Source organism: Leptopilina heterotoma, unplaced genomic scaffold (assembly GCF_015476425.1).
Source record: "Leptopilina heterotoma isolate Lh14 unplaced genomic scaffold, ASM1547642v1 Lhet_54, whole genome shotgun sequence".
Taxonomy (NCBI): domain Eukaryota; kingdom Metazoa; phylum Arthropoda; class Insecta; order Hymenoptera; family Figitidae; genus Leptopilina; species Leptopilina heterotoma.
Window position 1 is genome coordinate 7000516 of NW_025111118.1, and position 24446 is coordinate 7024961.

A 24446-nucleotide genomic window follows, 5' to 3' on the forward strand; every position below is an offset into this window, starting at 1 on the left:
CCCTTTTCTCTCTTCCTTTCCCTTAATTTCGTTAACAATTCTTTTTTCTTCTAATTTCCAGACCTTTTATAACATTTATTACCGCAATTTCCTTCTAATATACATAATATAAGGTCCTCGGAAAGAAATATTTACAGACCTTTGAAATGTGCAATTTAAAGGAAGGGCAAACAGTGAGAGTTTCTCGTTTTAATGTCCTTCCTGGTTAGTGAAACGTAATTAAAATCTAGAGTACAATAAACATAAGAAGGTCGGGGAAAAATCTTTGAATCCTTGATGGTGTCTGGTACTGATTAGTTCTGAAATAATCCTTGAATTTATATATATTATTAAATGCAATAGTTTCCCTTTAGGAAACCCCGCACCACACCCCCAAAGAAGCAATAATGGAAACTCTCTCGCGATAATCCAAATTCTCATTCACAACTATTGAAAATTGAGGAGAGGGGGGTGAAAAACATTTTTCTCATTGTCAACCATTAACCATTCTCTAGTTTAACGAGAGAGATGGATGCCGAGTCGATGAGGTATATAAGGACTACTAAGATACTCGTCTAGTCAGTCAACAGTGCTAACTAATCCTCAATAACCGCCAACATGATCAAGCTTGTGAGTACTGATAATTTTATTAGGAAAAACAAAATTCTAATAATAATTTTTAAAAATTAAATATTATAAAGAAAATTTGATAAATAAGAAAAATAGAAAAAAAATTAAATAAATAAAGTAAAATAGAAAAAAAAATTAAATAAGTAAGAAAAATAGAAAAGAAAATAAAGTGAAGTAAATGAAATTAAAAAAATAAATAAATATAGTAAAGTAATTAAAATTAAAAAAGTAAATAGAGTTAAATTTTACGAAATAGCTTATCCCGTTTATAAACAAATAAATAAAATAAAAAAAAATAAATAAAGTATGATAAATAAATTAAAGAAAATAAGTAAACAAATAAATTTATTTTTACAAAAATATTAATAACTTTATTATTAAAATTTTCATGCGGGAAATTTCTTTTTCTCTACTGTAAGAAAATGCAGAAAAAAATGTAAATTGTAGAAAATAAATAAATTCTCTAATATTGCAAACAAAAATAAAATAATAAAAAAAATGCTACATCAATATAATTATATATTAATATTATACAATTATATTGATGACTTTTTTCATTCAGTATTTTACTATTTTTTCATAATCACTTCCATTGAAAGATGTAAAGAAGAATCAATTTTTTTTTACAAAAGAGTGAAGAACAATTAAATTTTCAGTATACAATAAACTTTTAACAATTATACATAAAAGTTGGATTTTGAAAAACTAAATTGAAAACATTGGCAAAAATTATAAAAAAAATCGCTTAAAATTAATTTATTAAATAATATCTGACTTAAAATTTACTTTAAAAAAATTCCCCTTCAAATTCTGTTTATAATTATTTTATTGTTATTTGGAAATTATTTTATTTTTTATTAACATTTATTTAAATATTAATAATTTATTTATTTTTTATTCTATACGGATTTAAATTTAAATATTAATAATTTATTTATTTCAATTCTATACGGATTTAAATTTAAATTTAAATATTAATAATAATTAGTTACTTCAATCTTACACGGGTTTAAATGTAGAAGTTAATTTTAAATATTAATATTTAAATAATAACAAAACGGTTAAATATAAACAATTTAATAAAATTAATATTTAATATTTTTTTCACTTTAAAAAGTAATTTTTATTTTTTAGTATTTATTAATTTTTATAAAAATATTTTTTCATATTTTTTTTCTTATTTTTGTATAAAAAAAAATTAATTAATAAAAATAGACAGGGAGAGGAAATAAATATATTAGAATAATTATAAAAATAGGCAGGGAGAGTAAATAAATTTATAATAATTAATAAAAATAGACTGAGAGTGTAAATAAATATAATATAATAATTAATAAAAATTTCACAGAAATTTTTAAATTTACATTATAAATTAATTGCGATAAAATTTAAAATTAAAATATATAAAGTTTATATCGATAAATCGCGCGAAATAAATAATATAAATAAATTGCAAAAAAAAAGAGAAATTTGCAAAAAAAAAAAAAAAAAATTTTGATTGACAATTAATGGGACATTGACGTGTTAATGACGAATAACAATGTTTACACTTATACCGGATCGTAAATAGAATGCGCTGTCACCTGTAACTTCCATTTGATACAGTTACAGAATTTCATTACGTAATACTACATCGCGGAGGCCGATGACATGTGATTATTTAATTAAATTGCTAATTTTCAATTATGTCATTTGCAAAATATTCCCTAACAATAGAATTTCAAGTGAAATATTCTTTATATTAAAAATTAAAAATTAATCAAAAATTTTCGCAAAATTATTATACAAAAATAAAATTTATTACAAAAAAAAAAAAAAAAAATTCTTCTAAATAATAAATAAAAAAAATTATAATAATATTAAATGATTCAAGTGACAACTAATTTCAATGACAAAATTTATAATTTTAGTTTCTGCAATAAATAAATAAAATTATAAATAATAATAGTTGGAAAAAATGCAAAATATGAGACAACAATGTTTAACAACATTTATTATTATTTATTAGAAAAATCTGATTTACGATTGATAGGTAGGCAAATTTTTATTTATTAGTAAAAGTAGTAAGTTTATATTTTATTGTATTTATTTTTATTTATTTAAATATTTATTTATTTTTATTTATTTATATTCATTTTTATTTATTTTTATTTATTAATTTTTATTTGATTTCGAATGAAAATAATTTTGTTAATTAAAATTTTCTTCGGAAGAATTTTCGGTATTTTCACATACACACGGAATTATTAACACAAAAGAGACAACAACTTGTTAACATTGTTTTTATTGACCCTCGGTGCTAAACAATAATAAATATATGCGCGCTTAAAAATTAAGTGGGAAAAAGAAAAAAAAATAAGAAAGAGAAGCGATAATCGTGTCATTCATGAGATCATCGGTTACTTTTTCTATGGAATGTCAATGCTCTATGGGAGAAATATTACTATAAAGTCTGGTTTGACATAAACCTAATAAGTAGGTCTTCTGTGAGAAAATTGCCCTCCACCTCTCCTTTTCATTCGTGACCTAAAGGATTCTAAAAGGCGAGTCCGCGCATGTAAATACTGGTCTCCATGTCAAAATGATATGCTACAAACGTCCGCGCGCAAATGAAAGAGAGAAAAAAAAATATGAAGAAAGAAAGATAGAAAAAGAAGTTGAGTCACACATTTATATATATATATATATGTATATACAAGCTTTCTGACATTTCTTAATGATTATTACGCAAGAAATTGCACTATTCAATTTAAGGGCTTTGTTTATGTTTTAATAACTGATCAATCGGGTTTTTTTTTCTTTCTAATTCATTCAAGTGCAATTTGTATTCAAGATTTTTTTTAATTAGTTATTTGATTTTAAATTGCGATTTAATTTTTCGATGGCGTTTATTTTAATTGGATTTTAATTTTTATTTTATATTAATTTTTTCCTAGTGATTTTTTCCACTGCTTTTTCTATCGATTTCTTGTATTGATTTTTCCTATAATGATTATTTCTATCGATTTTCTCTATTAATTTTTATATTCTCTACTTTTGATATTTCTATAGATACTTATATTTTTAAAATTTTTTTTATTCTTTTATATTTAATTTTTTAAAATTCTTTTTAGATGGTATTTTTTATTTTTTTGTTGCAAATTTATTTAGTCTTCACGCAAAGGGAAATTTTACTTAAACCAAATGGAATTTATTTTAGTTGAATAATAGTGTATTTTTCTCAGAATCTACTAAAATTATTTATTTTAAATCAAAAATTTTATTCGACAAAAATAAAAGTCTTTTTTCGTCCAAATTTTATAAAATTTTATTCGACACAAATACAATTTTTTATTTGAACCATACTTAAAATTTATTCAACTAAGAAAACTTTTTATTTGGACCAAATAAAATTTATTCGAAGAAAATTTTTTTATTTCGACCAAATAAAATTTATTAGAAGAAAATTTTTTTATTTGGACCAAATAAAATTTATTCGAAGCAAATTTTTTATTTGGACCAAATAAAATTTATTAGACAAAAAAGAAATTTTTTTATTTAGACCAAATAAAAGTTACTCAACAAAGCAAACGTTTTATTTGGACCAAATAAAATTTATTCGAAGCAAATAAAATTTATTTAAACCAGTTAAAATTTATTCACTACAAGTAAACTTTTCATTTGAACAAAATAAAATTTATTTGACACAAGTAAAATTTTTATTTGAACACTATTCAATTTAATTTTAACTTTATATGTTTTGATTCTAAAAAATGTTTTCTCTTTTTGTGCAGATTTTGCTGCTTCTCGCCGTGGTTGCTTACGCTTCCGCTGGCGGTTTGTACTCCGGCCTCGGTCTTTATGACTCCTACGGTTATGGGGGCTATGGTCATGGAGGCTATGGTCATGGTTATGGTTATGGATATCCATACGCCACCAGCTATGCAAGCACTTACAAGGTACTTAATTTATTACAAATTATTTCGCTGATAATTAATTTTGAAATCAATTGAAAAATTAATTAATCAAAAGGAATTTAAAAAAACGTAGCAAAACTGTTGCATCGCAACAATTTTGTTGCGATGTAACAATTTTGATACGTTTTTTGTCTCAATTTGAAATCTTTGGTTTAAACTTTGAAAATAAGAATAAAAAACAATTGATAAAAAATAAAGTGGTAAATAAAGAAAGAAAAAAGAAAAGAAAGAAAGAAAGAAAGAAAGAAAGAAAGAAAAAGAAAAAAAAGTAAAGGAAGAAAAAGAAAAAAAGAAAAGAAAGAAAAAGAAAAAAAGAAAAAAAAAGTAAAGGTAGAAAAAGAAAAAAAGGAAAAGAAAAAAAATAAAGAAAGAAAAAGAAAAAAAGATAAAGAAAGAAAGGAAGAAAAAGAAAAAATGATTTTTAATGTGCCACTAATTATGAATTCTCTGCATACAGGTATTGCCATCGGTAACGAAAGTAATTGCTCCACCAATCACGAAAATTGCATACGCCACACCGCCAGTGACCAAGATTCACTACGCACCACCAACGATTTACAGTCCAATCTATAAATACAGCACCTACGGACATGGAGGTTATGGAGGTTATGGAGGCTATGGAGGTTATTATGGAGGTTATGGACATGGATATCCCTACTCTTATGGATCCAACTATGGACATGGTTACGGTTATGGAATTGGACATGGTGGTTATGGCTATGGTGGTTATGGCTACGATCATGGCCTCTATGGATATTACTAAAGAAAAAAAAAGAAAACATTCTTCTCCTCCAAAATACCAAAAATTTCAAAAAGACTAATATTTTTGTACATACGGTTATTCTTTCGTATATCATCCCTTCATTTTTTTAAAATGAAATACACGTTTCTACCCCTTCCTAAGAAAAAAATTATTCTTGTCTTTTTATTTCTTCACCTTCACCTTTTCTCTATTTTTTCAAATTATTCTTCGCTTTTTTATTTATTCTCTTTTCTTTTTTTTCCTTTACTCTTTTATTCTTTTTCTTCTTTTTTTCCATTTCTCTTTTATTCTTTTTTTTCTTTTTTCTTTCTTCTTCCTTTTTTTTCTTTTTTCTTTCTTCTTTTTTCTTTTTCTTCTTGTTTTTCCTTTTCTCTTTTCTTCTTTTTTTTTCCTTTTCTCTTTTATTCTTTTTTTTTCTTGTTTCTTTTTTCTTTTTCTTCTTTTTTTTCTTTTTTTTCCTTTTCTCTTTTATTCTTTTTCTTCTTTCTTCTTTTTCTTTTTCTTCTTTTTTTTCCTTTTCTCTTTTATTCTTTTTTTTCTTTCTCCTTTCTTTTCTTTTGCTTCTTTTTTTCCTTTTCTCTTTTATTCTTTTTCTTCTTTTCTCTTTTATTCTTTTTCTTCTTTCTTCTCTTCTATATTGTCTCTTTGTCCGGGTTTTATCTCCCTCTTGCGTCTTCTCTCTTTCTTCTTTACTTTCTCTCTCTATTTTTTCACTAATGGTTTCCTACTAATTAAATAGTGATAAGATTACTGTAATTAAATAGTAAAGATTTTACTGGATTTTCAGTAGAGACTAGTGGAAGTTATCTATTAATTTTTAACTAATAAATATTTTACTATTAAATTCGTAATACTCTACTACTAAATTAGTAGTTTTTGAAATTTTTAAATTAGTAGAAAACTACCAGTACTTTTCTACTAATACGAAAGTTCGAATTTGTTTACTAATTAAAGAGTATAAGGATTTTTTTAATTTTTAATAAAAACTAGACTACTAGTAGAAGTTATTTATTAGTTTTAAACTACTAGTAGAAAACTGCTAGCTGATTTCTACTTACTATTTAATTAATAAACGAAGTCCAACTTTTTTATTAGTAGAAAACATACAAGAAATTTTTCTACTAATAAAAATGTTCGAATTCGTTTACTATAATTAGTAAGGATAATACTAATAGTAAGGATTTTACTAATTTGTAGTAAAAATGAGTAAAAGTAAATTATTAGCTAGTTGTTTTCTACTAGTAATTAAATACTAATAAAACAATTTCTACTAGTTGTCTATTTTCTACTAAATATGTAAATATTCGTTAAAGTTCTTACTATTTAATTAGTAAACGAATTGAAACTTTTTAATTAGTAGAAAACAACTAGTATTTTTCTACTAGTATGTTAAAAACTAATAAATTACTTTTATTAGTTTTTACTACAATTTAGTAAAATCCTTACTATTTAATAAGAAAGCGAGTTCGATTTGTTTAATTAATAGAAAATTACTAGTATTTTCCTACTAATAAAAATATTCGAATTCGTTTACTAATTAAATAGTAAAACAATTTTACTAAATTTTAGTACAAACAACTGGTAGAAGTTATTTATTAGTTTGTAACTACTAGTAAAAAACTACTAGCTGTTTTCTACTAATTAAAGACTTTTCATTCGACTACTAATATTAAATAATAAGAAATTTACTCATTTTTAGTAGAAAACTATTAATTAATAGTTGATTAATGCTAAATTGATAGTAAAATGATTATTAATTGAAATAGTGAAATTGTTTCTAGTTTTTTTAATTAACATAGACTTATTTTGTAGTAGAAACTAGTAAAAGTAATTTATTAGCTTTTCACTACTAGTAGAAAAATACTAGTAGTTTTCTACTAATTAGAAAGTTTTAATTCGATTACTACTAATTAAATAATGAGGATTTTAATGAATATTTATTCGAAACTAGACAACTAATAAAAAATTTTTATTAGTTTTTAACTACTAGTAGAAAAATACTAGTTCTTTCTACTAATTGGAAAGTTTTAATTTGATTACTGCTAATTAGAAAGTTTTAGTTCGATTACTACTAATTAAATAGTAAAAATTAGTAGAATTAGTAGTTTTCAAATTTTTTAATTACTAGAAAACTACTAGTATTTTTCTACTAATAAAAATATTCGAATTCGTTTACTAATTAAATAGTAAAAGATTTTTACTAATTTTTAGTAGAAACTAGATGACTAGTAGAAATTATTGATTAGTTTTAAACTACTAGTAGAATAATACTAGTGGTTTTCTACTAATTAAAAAGTTTTAATTCGATTACTAATTAAGTAGTAAGGATTTTAACGAATATTTACTTATGTAGCAGAAAAAAGACAACTAGTAGAAGTTGTTTTATTAGTATTTAATTACTAGTAGAAAACAACTAGCTGTTTTCAAATTATTAAAAAGTTCTATTTCGATTACTAATTAAACAGTAAGAATTTTACTAATTTTTGGTAGAAAACTATTAATTTAATATAGATTGATAGTAAAATATTTATTAATTGAAATAGTGAAACTGCTTCTATTATTTTAATTAACACAGATATTTTACTACTACAAATTTGTTGTTTTCTACTAAAAATTAGTAAAATTATTAAATATTTAGCAAAGACTAGGAATTGAATAAAAAATAATTTTTACTATTTTCTTTTAGTAAAATCTAAACTCACAGAAATTACTGCACAATTTTGCTAAAATTTTTACTATATTTACAGAGTAAATTTTAATATCTTCAGGGTAAATTTTACTTCTTTCAGGATAAAGCTTACAATTTCCAAAATAATTTTTACTATTTTCAAGGTAAATTTTACGTCTATCAAGATAAATTCATTTTCAATTTTCAGAATAAATTTTACTATATTTGCAGGGTAAATTTTATTATTTTTAGTACTAGTTTACAATTTCAAGGGTAAATTTTACTATTTTCAGGGTAAATTTTACTTCTTTCAAGATAAATTAATTTTTCCATTTTTAGAATAAATTTCACTATTTTTAGTACTAGTTTACAATTTCAAGAGTAAATTTTACTATAGTTTCAGGGTAAATTTTACTATTTTCAGTACCTACTAGTTTGCAATTTCAAGAGTAAATTTTACTATTTTTAGGATTAATTTTACTTCTTTCAGGATAAAGTTTACAATTTCAAGAATAAATTTTACTATTTTTAGGATTAATTTTACTTCTTTCAGGATAAAGTTTACAATTTCAAGAATAAATTTTACTTTTTTCGAGGTAAATTTAACGTCTATCAAGATAAATTCATTTTTCAATTTTCAGAATAAATTTTACTATATTTGCAGAGTAAATTTTATTATATTTAGTACTAGGTTATAATTTCAAGAGTAAATTCTACTATTTTCAGGGTAAATTTTACTTCTTTCAAGATAAATTAATTTTTCCATTTGCAGAATAAATTTTATTATTTTCAGTACTAGTTTACAATTTCAAGAGTAAATTTTACTATCTTCAGTACCTACTAGTTTGCAATTTCAAGAGTAAATTTTACTATTTTTAGGGTAAATTTGACTTCTTTCAGGATAAAGTTTACAATTTTCAGAATAAATGTTACTATTTTCAAGGTAAATTTACGCGTGTACCAAGATAATTTCATTTTTCAATTTTCAGTGCTAGTTTACAATTTCAAGAGTAAATTTTATTATTTTCAGAATAAATTTTACTCCTTTTAAGACAAATTCATTTTTCAATTTTCAAAATAAATTTTACTACAGTTGCAGGGTAAATTTTACTATTTTCAGTACTAGTTTACAATTTCAAAAGTAAATTTTACTATTTTTAGGGTAAATTTTACTTCTTTTAGGATAAATTTAGAGGAAAACATAATTTTACACTGAACAACTATGTATTTCACTAAATTAGCGAAACTTTTACTTCTTTTAGTTAAAATTTTCGCTATATTACAGAAAGTTGTGGCTGTTCTTGATAAATATTCTTTTTCGTGTATTTTTCAATTTCTAAAGTAAATTTTACTTTAATTTCAGGGTAAATTTTACTACTTTCAGGATCAACGTTAAAATTTCTAAAATAAATTTTACTATTTTCAGTGTAAATTTTACCATTTTCTTAGAGTAAATTTTACTATTTTCAAAGAACTAAATTTTAGTGAAAAATTACGAAATTCTTCTTTTGTGAATTAAATTTACATCTTGTAGAAATAGTTTAAAAATTTTCTAAAAACCGAAATTCCAGACTTTGAAAACAGTTGAAAAAATGACTTAAAATTTATTTTATTTTCCATAAAAATATATAAAATAATTTATAACAGTATTTTTTCCTGAGTGAAAATTCATCATCTCGTTAAAAGGGAACTTGCTATAAAAGAAGTGTGTAAAATAAATCTTTCTCCTTTTTTTTAACGTTTTATCTGTTACCGCGCGCTCATCGTCATTATTTCTGTTCTTTCTCGTATAGATTTAAGAAAAAAAAAACCGCGTCATCATGCGGCAATAAAGGATGATAGACAGAATGAACGATCTTTAAAGGTTTCTACGGTATCGGAATTGTGTACAACTTGTTGTCGAGAGTCTATAGAAAGATTAAAAGGAGCCTTTAAGTATTGCAAATAAAATACAGACAAGATCGAGACGCTGGTTATATATACTCAAGAGTAGTTCAAGGTTAGTGTCCAAGTATACCTCATTAATATATATATATATATATATATATTTTTATATGCGTATGATATGTATATATATTTATATTTACATTTATACATGCGCTCATCTAATATTTTATATTTATATTTATATTTATACTTACGCTCATCTAATATTTTATATTTTCTATAAATTAAATATTATAATATTTAATAAATTTTTTAATTAATATTAAATAATACTCATAGAGAAAATATATAAATTGAGAAATTATATAAATTGTATATTATAATATTATAATTTTTTTTAACTAATATTAAATAATATTGATAGAGAAAATATAATTTATTTTTTTATTTAATTTACTATTTACCAAATATAATTTATTTTAGGTAAATAAAAGTATATTTGTCTCAGAGCCAACGTGATTTTTTATTTATTTGAAATTTTCATTTGGTTTAAATAAAATTTGATTCGCTATAAATAAACCTTTTATTTGAACCAAATAAAATTTTGTTTAAGCCAAGTAAAATTTTATTTAAACCAAATAAAATTTTATTTAAACCAAATAATTTATAATATAAATAAAAACAATATTTAAATATATTCATAGAAATAAAATATAATTATATACCTACGTGTATACAATTTTCAAGACAAATATAAATATCTTCGAAACGAATCTACCATTTTTTTAAAGGACCACTTAAAAATTATTTTTAGACCTCAATTATCCATTCAATTCGTTTGTTTTAATTGTGCCTTGAGTTTTGTTTTATTTTGTTTTTTTTTTCTTTCTTTTTTACGCTCCCTTTGATCAAAAGAGCATCTTATCTATAATCAAAGGAAAAATAATTTGACTTCAACGTTTGAAAACGAAATCCTTTCTTGCAAACTAGTGATTCAATTATTTTCTTTTCGATTAAAAGAACCTTCGACGTGAGGCGAACTGTTTTTTTCTTCTTCTCTTATGTAAGAATAAAGAAGGAAATTTACCTGATTGGCTAAATTTTTAATTGGACTTTTTGAATTTTATTTTAAAGAAAATTAAATCTTTCTTTTTATCTCAAATTTGATAAATTTTAAGGATTAAATGTTAATTTTAAAATTCAAATTGCTAATAAATTGAAATTTTTCTATTTCTCATTTTTTTAATTTCTTTTATAATTTTTTTGCTGTTTCTTTTTCTAATTATTTTTTTTATTTTTATATTTTTTAGTTGTAATTCAAAAGTGAAGAATGCAATTTCCAGACTTCACACTCGATACTTAATTCTAAAAAAGTAGCAAAAAGTAGCTTTTAAACTAAAGAAAGTAATAAAAAAGTAGCTATCAAAAAATTAAACTTGAAGACCAAAAAAAATTGTTTTAGACACTTCATTCCATTCTATATTTTATTTTCCTGACTTTTTCCTAATTTTCATCAAAAATATTTCTTTCTTTCTTATCCTGATAATAAATTGAATTCCTGCAACGAATTTTATTATTCATGAGAGAATTTAAATATTTATGAAAATAATTTAATTCTTGCGAAGAATTTTATAAAAAATTTTAAAAAATTGATTTCTTTTGACTAATTTTATGCAAATTCTAATTTAAATAATTGAATTCTTGAGAAATTTTCCATACTCATGAAAGAAATTGAATTCTTACGAAGATTTTTACAAAGAATTTTTTAAATAATTGGATTCTGTTTAGAAATTTTATGAAAATAGTAGATATTAAAAATCATTGAATTGCGAAAAGTTTTTAAAAATAATTAAATTTTACAAAGAATTCTATTAAAATTTTCAACAATAATTGAATGTCTATGTGGTATTTTATTGATTTTTTTTTAAAATTGAATTTCTAAAAAGCATTTTATTATTTATGAAAATAATTAAATTCTTGCGAACTATTTTATTAGAATTTTTTAAAATAATTTAATTTCCAAGAAGAAATTTATTACTTTTAAAAATAATTGAATTCTTGTAATGAATATTGTTATTTATAAAAATAATTGAATTTTGCAAAGGATTTCATTAAAGTGCCTCAAAATAATTAAATTTTCGGGTATAATTTTGTTATTTATCTTTAATAATTGAATTCTTTCGAAGAATTATTTATGCAAATAATTGAATTCTTTGGAAGAATTTTATTAAAATCTGAAAGAATAATTGAATTATTTCAAAAAAATTTAATTTAAATTGTTTTTAAAATAATTGATTTCTTTTTAACAATAATGTTATTAAAATATTTGAAAATAATTAAATTCCTGTGAAAAATTCTAATATTTTTGTAAATAATTGAATTCTTTCAAAGAATTAAAAAAAAAAATTGTTTTAAATAATTTATTTTTTCGAGGAATTGAAATTAAATTTTTAGGAATAATTACATTTTTTTAATCAATTCCTGTAGAATTTTATTAAAAATAATTGAAATACTGCGATGAATTTTATTATTTATGAAAATAATTGAATATTTGCTAAGAATTTTATTAAAATTTTCGAAAATAATTGAATTCCTGAGAAGAATTTTACTAAAAAAAAATAATTGAAATAATTGAAAATAATTGAATTTTTTGCGAAAAATTTTATTAAAATGTTTAAAAAGAATTGAATTTCTGTGAATATTTTTGTTATTTTCGAAATTAATTGAATTTTTCACAAGAATTTTATAAACATTGTTTTTTAAATAATTAATTTTTTCGAAATATAATAAATTTTATGAAAATTTTTCTTTTAAATAATTAAATTATTGTGGAAAACTTTATTTATGAAAATAGTTGAATTTTTCGATTAATTAATTTAAAATAGTATTCAAAATAATTGAATTTCTTCGATGAGTTTTATTTTTTATGAAAATAATTAAATTTTCCAAAGAATTTTATTAAAATGTTTAAAAAAAAATTTGAATTTCTGTTAAAAATTTTGTTATTTTTGAAAACAATTGAATTCTTCACAAGAATTTTATAAACATTATTTTAAATAATTATTTTTTTCGAAATATAATAATAAATTTTATGAAAATTTTATTTTTTAAATAATTGAATTCTTGTGGAAAATTTTATTTGTGAAAATAGTTGAATTTTTCGATTAATTAATTTAAAATAGTATTCAAAATAATTGAAATTCTTCGATGAGTTTTATTTTTTATGAAAATAATTAAATTTTCCAAAGAATTTTATTAAAATGTTTAAAAAAAAATTTGAATTTCTGTTAAAAATTTTGTTATTTTTGAAAACAATTGAATTCTTCACAAGAATTTTATAAACATTATTTTAAATAATTATTTTTTTCGAAATATAATAATAAATTTTATGAAAATTTTATTTTTTAAATAATTGAATTCTTGTGGAAAATTTTATTTGTAAAAATAGTTGAATTTTTCGATTAATTAATTTAAAATAGTATTAAAAATAATTGAAATTCTTCAATGAGTTTTATTATTTATGAAAGTAATTGAATTCTTGCTGAGAATTTTATCAAATATTTTTTTTTTTTAAATTGAATTTTCATGAAAATTGTTATTATTACTGAAAGTAATTGAATAATGTGAAGAATTGTATAAAAATTTTGTTAAATAATTAATTTTTTTCGAAAATGTTTTTCTAAATTGACTGAATTCCTGTGGAAATTTTACTATTTATAAAAATAATTGAATTTTGGATGAATTGTGCCAATTTTTCTTTTAAATAATTGAATTCTTTTGTGAAATTTTATGAAAATACTAGAAATTTGAAAATAATTTGATTTTGATTTTTTTTTCAAAATAATAATTGAATCGTTTTAGAGAATTTGGTTATAATTTTTGAGAAAATTTTTTTTTTATTTCTAGTACTAGAGAATTTAAAGTAGTGGAACTTCTAAAAAAGACTGAAATTGTTTACTTTTCAGTATTATCGAAAATGATTTTTTAATTTAAATCCTACCGCAGGGAAAATGAAGAAAAATTGAAAAATAATTTCGTGTTGCAAAAAAAAATAAGATGATGTATGCAAAAGGGTTAATTATATAGTTCTCCCTTTCTTTATATCGAAAATCAAGGTTCGCTTGTGTCTCAAACATGAACTTAAAGTAAAATCGAATCTAGGAAATAAATTATAAATTAGAGAATAAACAATTTTTTTCTTTTTAGTCGCATTTTTTCAAAAATTATTTTTCAAGAGCTCAATTTTTCGAAAGGGAAAAAAAATGAAAAAAATCGATAGATTGATATTAAAAAAAGATATAATTCGCAATGAACTTGAATATAAAATTTCGAAACACGACCTTGCATCTGTCGCTTAAGGGAGTTGGGAAGCTTTTTTTTTTTTATTTTTGCCCACGAGTGAAGGTAGTTCGTCCTCTAAAGAATCTCGAGCAGACGCTCTTGACCAGCATCAATGTCAAAATTTGTCCTAGACCAGCGGATATATAAGATCATCCACAGTGGTCCAATCTTCAGTCATCCAAGAAGCAATCTTCAAAACGTGAACAAGAAACAAGAAGTATAGTAGTAAAAACTAAAAAAAAATGTTCAAGTTCGTAGTACTGACATGTCTAATTGGCAGCGCATTGGCGAAACCAGGATTTTTGGCCGCGCCACTTGTTGCCGCACCGGTGGCGCCCGTTATCGCAACGCCTGTCATTCACTCTGCGCCCCATGCAATCATTAAAACAGCGCCCGTTATCGCTGCGCCGACATTCGTCAAGGCCACGCCGCTAATTGCTCCTGCGCCAATTATCAAGACTGCTCCATTGGTGGCTCACGCTCCTATTTTGGCGACGCCGCTTCTCAAGACGCACATCATTGCTCCTGCGCCCATTGTCGCGAGTCCTGCCTTCATTAAAACTGCGCCACTAGCCGTCATTCACTGATTTCTCATTTTTCATTACGCAAATAAACAAAAAAAAAAAAAATCATCAACACTCCATAGGTATAAATTATTTATTGTCGAAATTTTTTTTTTTTACTTGGAAAACGACATTTTTTTTGTGAATAAAAATTGTTTTTCTATACAAATGTGAAATTTGGTGTTTCAGATCATTTTTTTTGTCCCGTTTGCCCTGTTTTATATAGTGAAAATTTCTAATGCCAAAAATTAATAACTAATTAATAATTTCTAGCTCAAAAAATTCATAACTAATTAATAATTAATTAAAAACTGTAATTTTAATTAAAAATTAATAACTAATTAATAATTAATTGAAAACTGTAATTTTAATTAAAAATTAATAACTAATTAATAATTAATTGAAAACTGTAATTTTTAATTAAAAATTCATAACTAATTAATAATTAATTGAAAACTGTAATTTTAATTAAAAATTCATAACTAATTAATAATTAATTAAAAACTGTAACTATTAATAATTATTAATTATTATTAATTAACTATATTAATCTTCATATTCATTCATTCATTATGTCCGAAGTTTGAAGTTAGTTTTTGTGTATACTGTTGTTTTTTTTTCTTTAAAAATATTGTTTGACAAATTGAAAATATGCATCAGGTATTTTTTCATATAATTCAAAATAAATTAATATTAGAAATTGAAAATTTTTAAAAAAATGATGATTAACAAATGAAATATATACCCATTTTGTTTATTATATGCTTTTTTCTTTAACAAATTTCGATAATTTTTATTTCTCAATAACAATATTGTTTAGAACCTCATTTTTTTCTTTTGACAAGAAAAACATTAGATATATTCGCGTTTTTTAATATTTTTGTAGAAAATTTTTTAATTTTCATAAGGAAATAATTTACATCATTTCTATTTTCTTAATTACAATTGTTTTAATAAAATTCAAAGTTTTTTTAAAATAAAGGAAAAAAATGTTTATAAATTCCATTTGTCAATTACAAATTTTAAATGAAAATGAAAATTTTTGAATTTTTAGAAAAAAGAGGAAAAAATTTTACTCAAAAAAATGTTCTGTTACATTTATTTACGAATTTCTTTAATTGCAAAATTATTTAAAAACATCAATAACTTCTTTTTTAAATAAATATTTAATTATTATTATTTTTCCATAGGAATTGAGATTTTCAAAAATTTCAAATTCAAATCTTTTTAAAATTAAATAACTTTAAAAATATTGTCATAAAAAAATGAAGAAATCGATTATAATAATTAAAGATGTTCGAGAGATAAAATAATTATTTTCTATTATAAGAATATTGTTATTGTAACTTTTTAAAAATTATTTTCATATTCTATTATTATCTAAAATTTAAACTAAAATTCATTTTCGAATGAATTTTTATTTGAAAATTCTACGAGAATTGAATTATTTAAATACAAAAATAAATAATTTATTGAATATAATTGAATATTTCTCAAAATTTAATTTTCATAAAGAATTTTATCAAAACATTTTTAAATAATTGAATTCTTTTGACGAATTTTAATAAAAATTTTTAGAATTATTAAATTTTTCAAGGAATTTTATTAAAATTGCTTTTAAACAATTGAATTCTTTTGGGTAATTTTATTAAAATAGTAGATATTAAAAATAATTGAAATGAGAAAGATTTTTGAAAATAATTGAATTTTGAAGAAGAATTTTTTTATTTATAAAGATAATAAATGAGAGTTTGTTGAGATTTTTTTGTGAATTTTGAACATAATTGAATTTTGTAATGAGAATTTTTTACTTTTGAAAATAATTGAATTTCTGCAATCATTTGTAACTTCTTCAAAATTCAATTTTTTTTAGTGTTTTTAACTAAAATTCTTCTTTAAATCCATTATTTTTCATAATTAACTAAATATTTTATTCATTCTTCAACGAAACCAAAAAAAAAATTCATTGTTTCCCTGATAATTGTTTGTGAAGGTAAAATTAATAATTCATTTATTTATTATTAAATTAAACAAAAAAATGTTTATTGTTTAGCTAACAATTAAATTTTGTTATTAAGCTTCATTTATTATTAAACTAAACGAAGAAATTTCCATTTTTTGGCAACAAAAAAATTTGCATTGCTTGGCAAATAATTGTTCATTATGGTAAAATTAATTATTAAATAATTTATTACTGAACTAAACAAAAAAATTTCATTTTTTAACAATCAATCAGTTAATTTATTATTAAATTCCATTTATTTTGAAACTAATCGAAAAAATTTTGCCTTTGTTTCACTAATAATAATTACATTTGCTTAAGTAAAAATTAATAATTAATTTATTTAACTAAACGAAAAATTTGCATTGCAAATTTTTTTTTTTATTAACACAAAAAAAATTAAATTACTTGTTTAGTTAAAATTAGGAATTAATTAAATTACCATTAACATAAATAAAAAATTTTTCTTTGCTTTTTACTGAATAATTATTTTTTATAATGAAACAATAAAAATTTATTTGCAGATATTTTTACAAGAACAAAATTTGTAAAGTAAATTTTGTAAACTTGTATATAAAACATTAATATTATTATTAAAATTTTTGTTAAAAAAAATGGTTAAATGATTAAATTTTAAAATAACAATTAAAAAGAAAATAATTCTATTGTTTAAATAAACAAATAAATAAAGGAAGAGAATTATGTTGACCTCAAATTGTAAACATAAATAACTATCTAAAATAAATAATAAGAACAATCATAAAAATGAATAAACAGAAGAAATAACAAATTAAAAGTAATAGAGAAATAAGAAAAGCGAAAGAAATAAAAATAAAAGAAAGTAAATAAATAGAAATACAAGAAGTAGAAAGAATAATTAATAAAAAAGTAAATTTATAAAATAATAGAGAAACAAAAATAGAAAGAATTATAAATAATGAAGTAAATTGACAATTCAGAAATAAATAAAATAAGCGATAAAAAATACAGAAGTAAATAAATATAGAAATAAATAAAATAAATGATAAATAATAAAGAAGTAAATTTTTATTTACTTCTTTATTTTTTCTTTCTTTATTTTATTTTTTATAAATAATAAAAACCAAAAAAAGCAACTAAGTAATAGAAAAATAAAAAACAAAAAACAAAAAAGTGTAAAAAATAGTAAAAAAAAAATAAAAAATATACAATTCAAAATGCAGGTAACTAACTTTAATCGAGCCAACGATTTAAAATGAACTAAACGATCTGCTAACGATTCCTTCTAATTTATATATACAAAATACAGTGCCACCTCCATACTCTATCTTTTTTTTAATTTTTCTTCTCTATGACGCACTTACAAAACGTCTACAATAAAGAATTTCTTTATTCTTTGATTCCAGAAAAAGATAATAGGAACTACGACAAGAATGAATTGGTCAAAATTTTTTATGATAGTCTCATGGCCTTGCGTCTGTACTCTCTAATAAAATAGTTAAATTCATCAATGTCATAACGAAATTTTAAATACCTATACCTATATATAATAATACGAGACATGAAAAAAAAAGGTTCGCGCATAAAAAAGAAAATAATAAATCACGGTGAAAGGAATACGTGTGGAAGAAAATTGATTTTCAATTTTTTTTTTATTCTATTGTTATGAGAGAATTAATAATTATTATTTTTATTTTGACAATATTTTTTTGAAATGCGTAACTTGGGAGTCTATTTTTTAAAAATTAAGAATATTGGCAATTTTTTCAGTCAAATTTTCGTTTTTGTAAATGAAATAAAAATAAATTGTAATATTTGAATTTTTTTCGAAACGTCTCAACTGTTTTTATGTTCCAATTATCGAATTTACACTACTTTAAAATATTTTGAAAAATATTTTTAAAAAATTAGATTGTATTAATAAAATTATTATAAGTTTGGCTAAACTCTTGTTTTTGAAGTAGAAAAACGAAAGGTCAGTCAGACAAATTTTTCTATTTTGTTATAATAATTATTCTTTGATAATACTAGAGTTTAAGTAGAAAAACCTCGTTCTTGTCAGACAAGTTTTTCATCTTTTTTCATAATAATTGAACCTGTTAGAATCGTTTATTTTTAAGTAGAAAAACCTAGGTTTGGTCAGGCAAGTTTTTCATCTTTTATTAAAATAATTGGACTTATTATAAAACCGTATATTTTTTAAGTAGAAAAATTATTTTTTAGTCAGACAGTATTTACAATAAACAGTCTTTTGTTGACGCCATTTAGCTTTTTTCAAAGGGGAAAAATCCCACTTTTGTCAGACAAATTTTTCTCTTTTTGTTATAAACTCTTGTCAATACCATACTTTGTTTAAAAGTAGAAAATTCGCTGTTGCGACAGATAAACCTTTAACTTCTTCTTACAATAAACATATTTTAGTTTTTATATTTTTTAAGTAGAAAAATTATTTCCTTGTCAGACAAAATTTCTTAATTGTGTGACTATAAATAAACTCAAGTCTCTTATTTTTAAGTAGAAAAATTATTTTTTCGTCAGGCAACTTTTCGATGTTTGTTTTAATAAATATTCTTGTTAATACTATATTTTGTGAAAAGTAGAAAATTCGCAGTTGTGTCAGACAATATTTTTAAGTAGAAAAATTATTTTTTCGTCAGACAACTTTTTGTTGTTTGTTATAATAAATATAGTCTTGTCAATACCATATTTTGTAGAAAGTAGAAAATTCGCAGTTATGTCAGAAAATATTTTTACTTTTTGAATACAATCAGTATTTTTTAAGTAGAATGATTATTTCTTTGTCAGACAACATTTGGTATATTATTGTCAGTAAATAGACTCAAGTTCTTTGATTGTTGAGTAGAAAAATTATTTTCTCGACAGACAACTTTTTTGTTGATTAAAATTAATATTTTTAAGTAGAATAATTATTTCTCTGTCAGACAACTTTTGGTATGTACAATAAATGAACAATAAATAGACTTAAGTCGCTTACCTTTTAAGTAGAAAAATTATTTTTTCCTCAGACAAATTTTCCCCGTTTCTTAAAATTTAAGTCTTGGTAATACCACATTTTTTATGTAAGTAGAAAATTCACACTGACGTCAGACGAGTTTTTTTTAGTGTTTTTTACAGTAAATATAAGTGGTTATAATTTTAAAGTAGAAAAAGTATTTTTATGACAGACAAATTTTGATATTTTTTAACTGTAAATTGACTCAAATCCCTTAATTTTAAGTAGAAAAATTATTTTTTTATCAGACAAAACTAATTTCTATGACAGATAAATTTTGATATTTTTGTCACTGTAAATTGACTCAAATCGCTTACAATTTTAAGTAGAAAAATTATTTCTTCGTCTGAAAAAAAATGGTAACTTTTATAACATTTTCAAAATTTTTGTTTTCATTTGTCTTTAAGTAGAAAAATTCTTGTTATGTCAGACAAAATTTATTTTCAATTTTGTTACAATAGACTTAAGTTCTTTTTTTAAGTAGAAAAATTATTTCCATGTCAGACTATTTAGTACAATAACAAATCATGTGAATATCAGTTTTCTTTAAGTGAAAAAAGTGAAGTTTAGTCAGACGAATTTTCCTCTTTTGATACGAGAAACATAAATCGTAAAAATATAACGAATAGAAAAATTTAAAACTGTTTCTTTTTTCTATAACAACTTCGTTATACGGAATGACAAATTTTTTTGATGCGTCAATGATTAAGTAACCCCGGCCTTGAACGGTTTCAAGTTTTGAACGTCTGGACCAAAGCGACGATGATTGATTTTAAAAGGAAAAAAATTACTTTGATGACAGTCATTGTTTTTTAATACATATCTTTAAGTACCTTTCTCTAATAGATATTTTGATATTTTTTTTAGAAAAAAAATTTAATTTTAGGTAATAAAATGTTAATTTTAATAAAATTTTAATAATAATAAAATTTTAATTTTAATAAAATTTTAATTTTAATAAAATTTTAATTTTAATAAAATGTTAATTTTAATAAAAGTGGTGGTTGATGACCAGCTATTCGATTCCAAAATATTGACACCTCATGTTAAAAAAAATCTCCTTATTGCGTATATTATACTAAAACAACAAGATCAAAAACAGAAGGAAAAAAGAGTGGACCCGAACATAATATGAAGAATTCGTGAAATATGATCTACTTTTTACGTAATATTGTATTATATGTATTTATGAAATCACTTTCATATTGTGCAAACTGTCAGTTTTTGCACGACTATTTTTGTGTGTGAAACCTGCTTTTTTCACAACTTATTTTTAATAACGAATAAAAAATGAATCCTTGTCCTTTTTTTTACAAATGAGTGTAAATTTATTTTTTCCTTGTAGAGAAATTGTATTATCTCAATTTTAATTATTTCTTTTTTAATTATTTTCTTTTTTTCCATTTTTTTATTATCATCTATTTATTCGTTTTTTGAAAAATGAAGTAATTTTCTATTCATTTTTCTCTTTTTAAATGATTTTTTTATTTGCCGTTTAAAAAATAGAGTTTTTTTTAGTTTATTCTTTATTTCTTTACTTGTAATTCGAAAATTAAAATTTTATTTTTTGTTTATTAGATATTTATTTTTTTTATTAATTTTTCTATTCATTTTTCTGTATTTTATATTTATTTTATATTTTTTTACTTATAATTCTTACAAATTTGTAGACCGCATTTTATATTTACTTTTTATTTTTTACTTGTAATTAAAAAACTGACGAATTAATTTTTTTCTTGTTTTTGACTTATTTATTAATTTAAAAAAAAATTTTTTTTTTATTATTTTACTTGTAATTAAAAAAATGACGAATTTATTTTTTGTTTACCTTTTATTTTTCAGTTAATTTTTCATTTTTTAATTTATTTTTTTATTATTTTTCTAATTTAATTTCTTAACACAGATTTTCTACGATTTTCAAATTAAAACAAAAAAAGTATCAAAATTGTTGCATCCCATATTCTTTACTTGTAATTCAAAATAAATAAAAACTTATAAATTTGTCTTTAATTATCGACGCGCAATAATTTCATAATAAAGTTGTTAAAAAAAAAAAATTTCTCTCATCTTTCGAATAAATGAGGTAATATCCACTTTAGAATATTTACGATCAAGGGTTTGACATAACTATAAAAGCAATCTAATCAACGCGTCCTACGCTGACAATCGAATTTCTACAATTCTTCAATGTAATGGACTTTTATGCCATGCAACAAACTGTTGTAACTTTTTTTTTTATTCAACTCATTTTCCATTTAAACAAAAATAGGTCAAAATGAAGATAATGTCAACTAATTTTTTTTTTTTTTTATTTTTATTTATAATTTTAACGCACTGTCTCTATTCTTTTGTTGCCAGTATATTAAATTCTTCAGATTATCGAAATAATCATAAATTAAATGAACGGTAAAAAATTTTTTCTTCTCTTATCTATTTATAGATAATAATTTTTAATTTTAACTATATAGATGAATAGAGACAAAGAAGCTACTTTCGAATTATGTATTTAAATTTCATTCATAGGTGTAATTATAGAAGAGAAATATGAATTTGAATTGAACTAGAAGTCCAGGGGAAAGGTGATTAAAAATTCAATTGTTTCAAACAACTATCACAATGAGTTGGACAAACAAATAATTATGAAGGTTATAGTTTATACTTTCGTTTTCACTCGAGACGAATATTTTTACAATATTTAAAATTTACTTATTTTTTTATGAATTTCTTTCTCCAAATCTCAAGCATAGTGAACATATTCTAATAGAAAAATATTTTTTATAGTAAAATATTTTTAGTAACATTTTCTGATAGAAAAATATTTTTAGAAAAATATTCTGATAGTAAAATATTCTGACAGTAAAATATTCTGATAGTAAAATATTCTGATACTAAATTATTCTGATAGTAAAATATTTTTACTAAAATATTTTTATAGTAAAATATTCTGATAGTAAAACATTTTTAGCAAATAAATTCTGATAGTAAAATATTTTTAAAAAAATATTCTGATAGTAAACTAATTTTAGTAAAATATTTTGATAGTAAAATATTTTGATACTAAAATATTCTGATAGTAAAGTATTTTTAGTAAAATATTTTGATAGTAAAGTATTTTTAGAAAAATATTCTGATAGTAAAGTATTTTTAGAAAAATATTTTGATAGTAAAATATTCAGAAACTAAAATATTCTGATAGTAAAATATTTTTAGAAAAATATTATGATACTAAACTATTTTTAGTAAAATCTTCTGATACTAAATTATTCGGATAGTAAAATATTTTTAAAGTAAAATATTTTGATAGAAAAATATTTTTAATAGTAAAATATTCTGGTAGTAAAATATTTTTAGAAAAATTATCTGATAGTAAAATGTTCTGATACTAAAATATCCTGATAGTAAAGTATGTTTAGTACAATGTTTTGATAGTAAACTAAAATATTCTGATAGTAAAATTTTTTTAGAAAAATATTATCATAGTAAAATATTTTTAGTAATATATTTTGATAGTAAAATATTGTTAGTAAAATATTTTGATAGTAAAATATTCTGGAACTAAAATATTCTGATAGTAAAATATTTTTAGTAAAATATTTTGATAGTAAAATAAAAAATATTCTGATAGTAAAATATTTTTAGGAAAATATTTTGATAGTAAAATAAAATATGTTAGTAAAATGTTAGTAAAATAATTTTTGTAAAATATTTTGGTAGTAAAATAAAATATTCTGATAGTAAAATTTTTTTAGAAAAATATTATCATAGTAAAATATTTTTAGTAATATATTTTGATAGTAAAATATTGTTAGTAAAATATTTTGATAGTAAAATATTCTGGAACTAAAATATTCTGATAGTAAAATATTTTTAGTAAAATATTTTGGTAGTAAAATAAAATATTCTAATAGGTACTAAAATATTCTGATAGTAAAATATTCTAATAGTATAATGTTTGTAGTAAAATATAAAATCTATTGTGTTTATCACTTACAATTTTCGTTACTAAAGTTTAAGTAAAAAATTATTAAATAATTAATAAAATTTTTTATCGATTTGAATTAGTGAAAAATCGTCCATTTATTGACATAAATAAAAATTAGAAGAAGAATTAAAATGATTAGAATAATTTCAATTAGAAAAAAAATTTAATTTTTCATTTTATCAAAAATGTTATTTAATTTCTGCTCTTTGAAATATCTGAATTTTCTATTTTTGAAATGTAGAAGTCAAGTTCCTTTGAACTTGAAGAAATTTTCTGCAGATCAATGAAACTTGATGCGGAGTGCCTGAAGCGAAAAACTCTCAAGGAGAACTTAATTGACGTTTTTTCATGCATTTTACTCACAGAGCGGAAGGTATTTTTGCCTTCAAAAAGTGACAGTGAAATGCTCGTTTAAAAGGGTATTAAAATTCTTAATTATGAATATTTTAACACTATATAGTTATTTTTATTGTCGTTGAAAAGCAGTTGCGTTCACATTGAATCATAAATGCCCTGAAGGTTGTTGTTGTACTGTCAGATCGATTAATGATCAATAATAATAATAATTGAAGTACTACACGCGAAACAAAATTTTTATTTTTACATTCTCACATCAAAAAAATGAGAAGGTTTTGTTTACAATGCAATCGAATTTTTGTAATAAAACCAAAATAATTCCTCGA

General features: G+C 21.4%; 2 protein-coding genes across 2 annotated transcripts; both read left to right on the forward strand.

Annotated features, from left to right (window-relative positions):
- The first annotated feature begins 499 nt into the window (after window positions 1–499).
- LOC122508376 (shematrin-like protein 2) lies at window positions 500–5479 on the forward strand. The gene is made up of 3 exons (XM_043621677.1): window positions 500–609; window positions 4383–4547; window positions 5023–5479. The coding sequence occupies exons 1-3, from the start codon at window positions 598–600 to the stop codon at window positions 5326–5328; spliced, it is 483 nt and encodes a 160-aa protein (XP_043477612.1). The 5' UTR covers window positions 500–597; the 3' UTR covers window positions 5329–5479.
- An 8904-nt stretch (window positions 5480–14383) lies between these two features.
- On the forward strand, window positions 14384–14877 carry LOC122508379 (calphotin-like). Its single transcript, XM_043621680.1, has one exon. The coding sequence runs from the start codon at window positions 14467–14469 to the stop codon at window positions 14809–14811; it is 345 nt and encodes a 114-aa protein (XP_043477615.1). The 5' UTR covers window positions 14384–14466; the 3' UTR covers window positions 14812–14877.
- The last annotated feature ends 9569 nt before the right edge of the window (window positions 14878–24446 follow it).

Excerpts from the sequence above, each read along its gene's own strand:
- LOC122508376 (XM_043621677.1), top strand. Across the intron at positions 4,548-5,022 it reads GCTATGCAAGCACTTACAAG|GTATTGCCATCGGTAACGAA; the intron begins GTACTTAATTTA and ends CTCTGCATACAG.
- LOC122508379 (XM_043621680.1), top strand. The coding sequence starts at position 14,467 with ATGTTCAAGTTCGTAGTACTGACATGTCTAATTGGCAGCGCATTGGCG.